We start from the raw sequence: 9191 nt of genomic DNA, 5'->3' as shown, positions 1-9191 counted from the left end.
TGAGCCTGTCTTGAGGTCTTATCATTTCTCCACCTAAAAATATGAATCATTGCTTATGAATCTGAACACATGGACTCGAGGGTCGCTGGTTCAAGGTTCGTTGTCGTTACACAACAGCAGGATTGCTCAATGAAGAGCAGGTGAAGCCCTCTGCACACGACGCACTCGGATAATATAGAAACAAATCAATATCATCAACAGCGTGAGATAAATCAGCACCACGAGAAAAGTATTTTATTTTATTTGGATCTCAGCTGATGAAACAGCTGTTTCTTCTTAGAATATAGAGGAAGGAGCGCCTGGTAGCTGAGCATAACGGCAACATCCCGGGTTCCATTCCAGCCTTACATTTCTAGCATTTTCTGTCAAAAAAAGAAAAAGAAAATATATAAATTTGATAGAATTAGAGATGGAGAACCAGTCACCCCACAGACCCACCTCTTCCACCCTCAGCCTCAACTCCGGCGCTCCCCAGGGCTGCGTTCTGGGGCCTCCTGATGTTCTCTCCTCCTGTAGCTACTTTTGAACTCCAAACACCGATCGACAAGTTTGCAGACGATGCAGCTGTGGTCGTAGGCAACGATGAAAATACATAATCTGAAGCAAGGAGAGCACCCGACCTGCTGCTGTCAAGTCAACAACAACCTCCTGAACCTCAGCAAGACTGAGGAGCTGATAGAAACGTTTCTTCAGGTCCAATTCTGTGGCTGGTTCAGATGTGTTCACCACAAAGCTGTAGACTCAGAGATCATATACAGGGCTAGAGAACCCAACTCACAAGTCTGTTGTAGTTGATTTGCATTCTTCTGTGACGATGTGGGCTCAACAGTTCACCGACCTCCCGTCGCTGCAGCGTCCTGGGTTTCCCTGCGAGCTGACGAGGTGGTGGAGGAGAGCTTCAGGTCCGAGCTGGGTTAGTTAGCTTCCATCGCGGCCGGGCAGTCGGCCTTGCGGCAGTTAATCGTCTCAAGGTTCGCTCAATCCCCCCACACTTCCTTCTCCAATGTTGATGAGTGCATTCTGTTTTATGGCACAAGTTCTCCAGGAACAAACACGAAAAGACACCAAATTAAGAAGGAAATGCAGCCAAATGCATGGGAGCTATCGGCCATAGCGTTCAGAGAGAACTTGGGAAGAAGGTGCCGGATAGAGCTCCTACCTTCAGGTCTCTATCGGATCCTAAACGAGGTCACTGCCTGAAGCTTTGCTTTTACTTTATGCACGGACGTGGAACGTTCTCAAAGCTCCTCAAAGTTTTCCATTTCTTGGTCTTAATCCCGTCTTCGTAGAGAGAAAATGTTTGTTTCACTTTGGCCAGCGCAGACTCAAACGCTGCAGGATCACCTAAACAGTAACTTATTCCACAAGTTAAGGTGGGGGGGGGGTCACTGAGTAAACCACAGCTGAAACCTTATTGGCTGTTAAACTCCTCCCCCTCCATGCTCTCCCATTGGCCGGTGGACTCCTGACTGCCTCATGATGAGCTGCAGGGTCGATGCACCTCAGTCTGCAGGTCAACACCAGAACAGGTACGCTACCCAGAGTGTGTGTGTGTGTACATATATATCTACACACACACACAAGTAAAAGTATTGATGAGTAGTAGTAGTAGTTGTGTTTTACTATCATATCTGATGTTTCTGGATTAATATTACTGCTGCATTAATGTGTATGTTGTATTTTACTGCAGTAGATGTTCGGTGGGGTTGAGTTCTGGCTGAAGCTGTTAGTCTTATTGTGTCGACATTGTGTGTCAGCTAGCGTGTTCTCTCTTGATTTATTACCTCAGTAAACATTGTAAACATGAGTTTATGGTCTCAATCTCTAGTTTCAAGTCTTCTTCAATACAGCATGATGTTCATTTAGTAAATGATGGTCCATTTAGAGTCAAACAGACCATAAAGCAGGGGATGCTTTAGGGGCGGGGCTACACAGTGAAGGAAAGCGAAGCTAAAATCAAACATCATGCTGACGTGTGGTTAGATGACTGTAGATCTGATTTTAGATTTTATATTGCAAGTATTCACTGTGTTCTATATTTGACTACATAACCTTGTGTTCTGTCATGTTGGTGTTTATAGTTCGACAAAGTTTTAATGTTCAGATAACCTCGAGGTGATAGATTCATCGACAGGCTTCTGTTCTTCCAGGTCGACATGACGTCCATCCCAGAGCTGATCAAGAAGAAGAGAGACGGAGGAGCGCTGAGCGACGAAGACATCAAAACCTTCGTCCACGCCGTCGCCAACAGAACGATAGAAGAATGTCAGACAGGTACGAACTGACTCACTCTCACGTTCAAACACTTCGCTGAGGTCGTGATCCACCTCTGCCTTCTCCGCTAAGGGGCCATGCTGATGGCCATCTGGCAGAAGGGGATGGTCCAAGAGGAGATCCAGACCCTGACCAGGGAGATGATGTCATCGGGGGAAGTGATGTCATGGCCGGAGGAGTGGGCGGGGCTGATGGTTGACAAACACTCAACAGGAGGAGTCGGGGATAAAGTCAGTTTGGTGTTAGCGCCTGCGCTAGCTGCCTGTGGCTGTAAGGTACGCCCACCTGTACTCATCACACCTGTACGTCCACTTGTACGTCTGTGATGTCATAACCACAGGTGTGTGTGTGTGTGTGTGTGTGTGTGCTTGTCAGGTGCCGATGATCAGTGGGCGGGGCTTGGCTCACACGGGAGGAACTCTGGATAAACTGGAATCGATTCCGGGATTCAACGTCCACCAATCAGCAGCTCAGGTGCAAGAAACAAGAAGCGATGAAAGAAAAAACAAACAAGTCTTATTCAAGTATTAGCATCGAAATATACTTAAAGTACTCATTATATTATTTACACGTTCCCACTCATACAACAGTTCGTATGATATTTTTGTGCGTTTTCATACCAGAACTAAATTAATTTAAATGACAAAATGATCATCTGACTCGTCACACACCGTCTCCTCTGTATTGTACTCATCAATGGTGGTTTAAATGTGCTGACTGTGCAGATCCTGGAGATCCTGCGCTCAGTGGGCTGTTGCATTGTGGGTCAGACGGAGACGTTGGTTCCTGCAGATCGAGTCCTGTACGCTCTGCGGGACGTCACCAGCACCGTGGACAGCCTTCCTCTCATTGCTGGTACTGAACTGGTTTTAGTTATGGAGGACCAAAGCTGCCATTGTAATAAAGAAATGACACAATAAATAATATATATAAAATAATAAAGAAAATCAAATGAATGTGCAGGTTAATCTAAAAATAAATATATTTGTAAAGCAATACAAAAATTAATAGAATGCATATTTTCATTTGGACAAATATTTGTATTTATTTATTAGCATATTTACTTATATCACAACTTATTCTATTTTGTTTGCATTTATTCATGTTTTTATTTAATTATTGAGTAATATATTTATTTATTAATGTATAATTGTTAATTATGACAGTTTGAGTCCTTCATAATGACAAACTATTCAAGAGTACTACAGTACAGTATGAAGCAGTTCTGCTGAGTTGGAGATGAAGATGAACGTTTGTGGTTTCAGGCTCCATCATCTCAAAGAAAGGAGCCGAGTCTCTGACCGCTCTGGTGCTGGACGTCAAGTTTGGACGAGCTGCTCTTTACAAAGACCTGGAGAGCGCTAAAGAACTAGCACAGTTATTAGTGAGTTCATTCAAGTTTAATAGTGTTAATGTATTCATAATGTTAATGTATCAGTTATATTGTTAATAATGTTAATGTGTTAATAATGTTAATAATGTTAATAATGTTAATGTGTTAATAATGTTAATAATGTTAATAATGTTAATGTGTTAATAATGTTAATGTGTTAATAATGTTAATGTGTTAGTAATAATGTTAATAATGTTAATGTGTTAGTAATAATGTTAATAATGTTAATGTGTTTGTAATAATGTTAATAATGTTAATAATGTTAATAATGTTAATAATGTTAATGTGTTAGTAATAATGTTAATAATGTTAATAATGTTAATAATGTTAATGTGTTAGTAATAATGTTAATAATGTTAATAATGTTAATAATGTTAATAATGTTAATGTGTTAGTAATAATGTTAATAATGTTAATGTGTTAGTAATAATGTTAATAATGTTAATAATGTTAATAATGTTAATAATGTTAATAATGTTAATAATGATAATGTGTTAGTAATAATGTTAATAATGTTAATAATGTTAATAATGTTAATAATGTTAATAATGTTAATGTGTTAATAATGTTAATGTGTTAATAATGTTAATGTGTTAGTAATAATGTTAATAATGTTAATGTGTTAGTAATAATGTTAATAATGTTAATGTGTTTGTAATAATGTTAATAATGTTAATAATGTTAATAATGTTAATAATGTTAATGTGTTAGTAATAATGTTAATAATGTTAATAATGTTAATAATGTTAATGTGTTAGTAATAATGTTAATAATGTTAATAATGTTAATAATGTTAATAATGTTAATGTGTTAGTAATAATGTTAATAATGTTAATGTGTTAGTAATAATGTTAATAATGTTAATAATGTTAATAATGTTAATAATGTTAATAATGTTAATAATGTTAATGTGTTAGTAATAATGTTAATAATGTTAATAATGTTAATAATGTTAATAATGTTAATAATGTTAATAATGTTAATGTGTTAGTAATAATGTTAATAATGTTAATAATGTTAATAATGATAATGTGTTAGTAATAATGTTGAGGTTTGGACTAAACAGACATTGTGAAGGTGTCTTTTATTAATTGTGACGACTTTTCTCACTATTTTCACAATGTTTACAAACAATCAATCGGTTAATGGAGAAAATAATCAGCAGATAATTCCATAATGAAACTATTACTGATCTAATGATGATGCTGGTGTCTTATTTCAGGTGAGCGTGGGGAACGGCCTGGGCATCCGTACGGGGGCGATCCTCAGCAAGATGGACGCCACGATTGGTGGATGTGTGGGCAACAGTCTGGAGGTGATGGAGTCTCTGGAGACGCTGAAGGGGAAAGGACCCGACGACCTGATGGAGCTGGTCACAACTCTGGGTAACAACATTATCTGTGTTCCCTGAAGTACTCTCGGAAGTCCTGGTTTAGATTTTAAGACATTTAGTGATACGAGTTACTTCGTTATTGTTCTTTAGATGCAACAAAACCGAAGCAGTTCACTTAATCCTCAACTGTATTACAAATATATGTTTTATTTCTCGGTCTCGGAATCTTTAGTTAATAATATATTTATAGTAGATTGTTGCTCCTTTTCAAAGAGGGTGAAGTGTTTACCAGCTGGAGTATTACAGGATAGTTTAACATCAGAATTCTACTCATTGGTAATCAATTAATCATTTTAATTATTCTCATTGATTTGGACCAAAAGCAGCATTTATTTGTCGTAAGTGGAAAGTTATAGTTGGATGAAAAATGATAATTTGTTAAAATAGATTTTATTCAGTGGAGCGTTGCTGCTGTTTCTGTAGGCGGCCTGCTGCTGAAGATGACCGGCTTGGTGTCCGACCTATCAGAGGGCAGGAGGCAGATTTCTGACGCTGTGATTGGTGGAGCTGCTCTGTCCAAGTTCCAGGCCATGATGGAGGCTCAGGGCGTGGCCAATGAGACGGCTCGGTCGCTGTGCTCCGCCCACACAGATTACTACAGCATCCTGAGGAAGTCTGAGCATCAGATGGACCTGAAGACGCCTGCAGATGGTAAACAAATAATACAACATTTATATATTCACTAATATAAACTGTTACTGACATATGTACTATTTTAGTCATAGAATGTAAAATAGAAAGTTATAAAGCTTCATCTGGATGTTTTCAATCGTTACATCTTCTATAAATCTTTGTGATGATGAAATAATCCTAAAAAACTAGATTATTCAGATCATTCACATTGATCAACATGAATGCAGCTGATGAACAGACTGAACTGTTCCTCTTCCTGCGGGACGTCCTGCAGGTGAAGTCGTGGATGTCGGAGGTTTGACGTTGGCTGAAGTTCTTCATAAATTGGGGGCGGGGCGATCGAAAGCAGGAGGACCTGTCAATCACAGCGTAGGGGCGGAGCTACTGGTGTCGCTGGGTCAGAGGGTCAGGAAAGGTGAGAGGTCGGTGAAGATGAAGATGATGATGATGATGAGTTCCAGGATTGTTAAACTCTTGATGGGGTCTGATTTGTGTGTATTTTCAGGTGAATCCTGGCTGCGGCTCCATTATGAGGATCCGGCTCCGAGTCCAGACCAGATCCATCGACTGCAGAGCGCTCTGACTCTGGGAACACATGAAAACACTCAAACACGCGCTCTAGTGGAGGAACTGCTGCTGCCTCAGTGACGCGTTTTAAGACTTTTCTATTGAAGTACAAATCCTGATTTTCAAATTCTAATTAAATAAAAGTGCTATGTGTTAGCATCAACATGTACTGAGAGTATTACAAGTGAAAGTACTAATGCAGAATATATTTTATATTATAATTATTGATGCATTAACGTGTTGCAGCTGAAGGTTGAGCTCATTTCAATTGAATAAATAACTTTAAAAGCTGCTTGTAGTTTAATCTATAAAATACATCAATTATTAGTTTATTATATTTTGTAATAACAACCAGAATCTGCAAAGTGAGTAAAATACTTGAGTGTTATGTTGTGTTTATTTGATAGACTTCACAGGAGCATTAGAATTGTAACACATTTATGCACAAAGACCAGATGCACATTTAGTGTTTGTAGCGAAACGCTAATTTACAATATATGAGTATACTGTACAGTATACTGTATAATATACAGTATATACACCGTGTCTACTTATTTACTTTCCACCTATAGGACGTAGTCTCTGTGACGTCACGTTGGTTTGACCGCCGCTCTAAAGCCTCGACTTCGGCATTTTACCCAATTGGTGAAAACATGTTGAGGCTTCGTTAACGTGTAATAAACACTCGATGTACATGATTCTCTGCATCATGAGGCCTTCTCTTCTCGATCCTTTGTGTATATTTTGATACTTCTGAAGCTTGAATATTTCTGCTCTGTGGTAGTACTTCTACCTCCACGGTAAAGAAAGATGTTCTGCCACAATATGAGATTTTAAACTTTATTTAAACAAATCTCAATCTGACAAAAACTCACTCGAAGCATAAAAAAGTTAATCTAGCAAGTCTATCAAATCTTTATTTATAAAAAAATACAAACAGAAAAATGTCAGCGCAGGAGTCGTTAGCGGCAGAAGGTTTACTGAGAGTTCTGGATATTTAGCTTTTATTCTAACTTCACATCAGATTTTAGGGGGGGGGGGGGGGGGGGGGGGGGGGCGTCGCTGATCCAGATGACTCAGCAAACCTGCTTCAGTAAACAGACTCTCGGGGGGGGGGGGTCAGAGGTCAGTGGGCGACAGAGTTGAGCGGCTCGGCTCTGATGTTTCCTAAATCCAGAGTGGAGTCCGTCTCCTCGTCGATCTCTCCGATCACGGCCCTGAAACAAACAAACAAACTGAAAGTTACTTCATGAAACTATCTCACAAACTAAACACAGACGTTATTACTGCAACCGCTCTGAAATAAATGTACACCGTCAAGAATTATGTTCATCGTGTAATGCATAAGTAACAACGTTGATGCATTAAAAACAAAGAGAATGTATTAAAGTAATACGTTTTTTTTATCATTGTCGACGACGTAATAATAGCTGATGACTCACACGTTGTCTCCTCTGACGATGTAGAGTCCCAGCACCACCTGCTCCACGCCCTGACTGGAGCTGAACACCCGCTCGTGGCTCTCATCCAGGATCAGGTTGATGGTCTGATCGAAACCCTTCAGAGTGCCCTGAACACACACACACACACACACACACACACATCAAAGTTTACAGCAACACCGACACCACGCTGCTGGAGACCCAGGACGTATCGCTGGACCCGCTGGAGGGAAGGGAGGCACAGGAGAACCAGAACTGAGAGGGTTCAGACTGTCAGACCTGCTGCAGTAACATGAGAGGTTTACTAAAGAGTCTGGTGCTCAGAGACACTACCACTTCAGACCACAGGGGGCGACAAAGTCTCCACAACATGAAAGTTCCTCATAGTCAGTGTTCAACACTTCACTCAACAGTAATGTATGTTTATGAGATTAAGTATCTTCATTTGGAGTTTATTCCAAACAATATTATTTTTAAAGTATTACATTTGCATTTAATACTTTAATATACTAGATTAATATATCCCTGCCTCCATGTTTGTGATGAACTGAAGGATGAAGTGTTTCCTTTATATTCTTCTTCTTCTTCTTCAGATAAACTCTTCAAACAGGAAACAGCAGGACGTTTAATTGTAATAGAGTATTTTCACAGTGTGATATTAGTACTTTGACTAAAGTACATGTACTTAGTTACATTTCACTATTGAACTAAAGTACTTAACAGGTATTTAAACTCACCACAATCATTCTGCCGTCTGAGGTGACGATGGCCACAGTACCTGAATCACAGAGTTAAAGAAACACTTCTGGACAAAACATTAAATAATATCTGGGACTATAATATAATATATAATATATATAGGGCGGTATATATATATATATGTTTTATAGAATATATATAATATAATATATTATGTGTAATAATAATAATTTAAAAAACGGCCAACTATTAAAAACAGAGAAACTGCGTCACTGTACGTTTGATAAACAACTAAAGACAGATCCCTCCTAGCTTGTACGCTAAGCTAACTAGCTTCAATGCATTCATTCAGACGGGAGGTTAGCATGCTAGCATGTTAGCCAGCTAGCAGCAGGATACGGTTGATGTAGCTCTCCAGCGCGGTGGACATGTTCGGCTCGGTGGTTATTTATCCAGGAGACACGTCGGTTAACGGTTCCACCGGTTAGCTGGAGGTAGAAAGGAGAAACAGCGGCGATGCTAACGGAGAAACAGCGACAACACACCGGAGAACAGACCGAACTAATCCACCGCAGAGTCACCGAGCAGACCGGAAGAGAGAGCGCCGAGTGGGGACGTCACATCCTGTTTACAGAAATGAAAGCTTTATTTTTGCTAAATATTACAAAATTATTACGACAATAATTATTGTAACTTATATTTACACAATTGTTAATGAATAAATTACAACTAATTGTGCCACTAATGTTTTAACATTCTGAAAGATTTATGCTGTTTTTAATATAGTAAC

The 9191-nt window shown here is 39.1% G+C and overlaps 2 protein-coding genes across 2 annotated transcripts; one reads left to right on the top strand and one right to left on the bottom strand.

Moving 5' to 3' along the window:
- Positions 1–2156: 2156 nt before the first annotated feature.
- tymp (thymidine phosphorylase) lies at positions 2157–6341 on the top strand (the record flags this gene model as incomplete). Its single annotated transcript, XM_079184039.1, has 9 exons — positions 2157–2274; positions 2347–2549; positions 2650–2748; positions 3000–3129; positions 3540–3658; positions 4890–5052; positions 5484–5711; positions 5968–6108; positions 6199–6341. 9 exons carry the CDS (start codon positions 2157–2159, stop codon positions 6339–6341), a joined length of 1344 nt encoding a protein of 447 aa, XP_079040165.1.
- A 745-nt stretch (positions 6342–7086) lies between these two features.
- Positions 7087–8981, bottom strand: lsm8 (LSM8 homolog, U6 small nuclear RNA associated). The gene is made up of 4 exons (XM_079184078.1): positions 8801–8981; positions 8440–8480; positions 7703–7830; positions 7087–7477 (listed from the first exon to the last, which is right to left on the bottom strand). Exons 1-4 carry the CDS (start codon positions 8829–8831, stop codon positions 7387–7389), a joined length of 291 nt encoding a protein of 96 aa, XP_079040204.1. The 5' UTR covers positions 8832–8981; the 3' UTR covers positions 7087–7386.
- Between the last annotated feature and the right edge of the window lie 210 nt (positions 8982–9191).

The sequence above is a fragment of the Pholis gunnellus genome (genome assembly GCF_910591455.1).
Source record: "Pholis gunnellus genome assembly, chromosome: 22".
NCBI classification, from domain to species: domain Eukaryota; kingdom Metazoa; phylum Chordata; class Actinopteri; order Perciformes; family Pholidae; genus Pholis; species Pholis gunnellus.
Note: the sequence above shows the minus strand (reverse complement) of the source record. Positions and strands in the feature narration are given on the sequence as shown.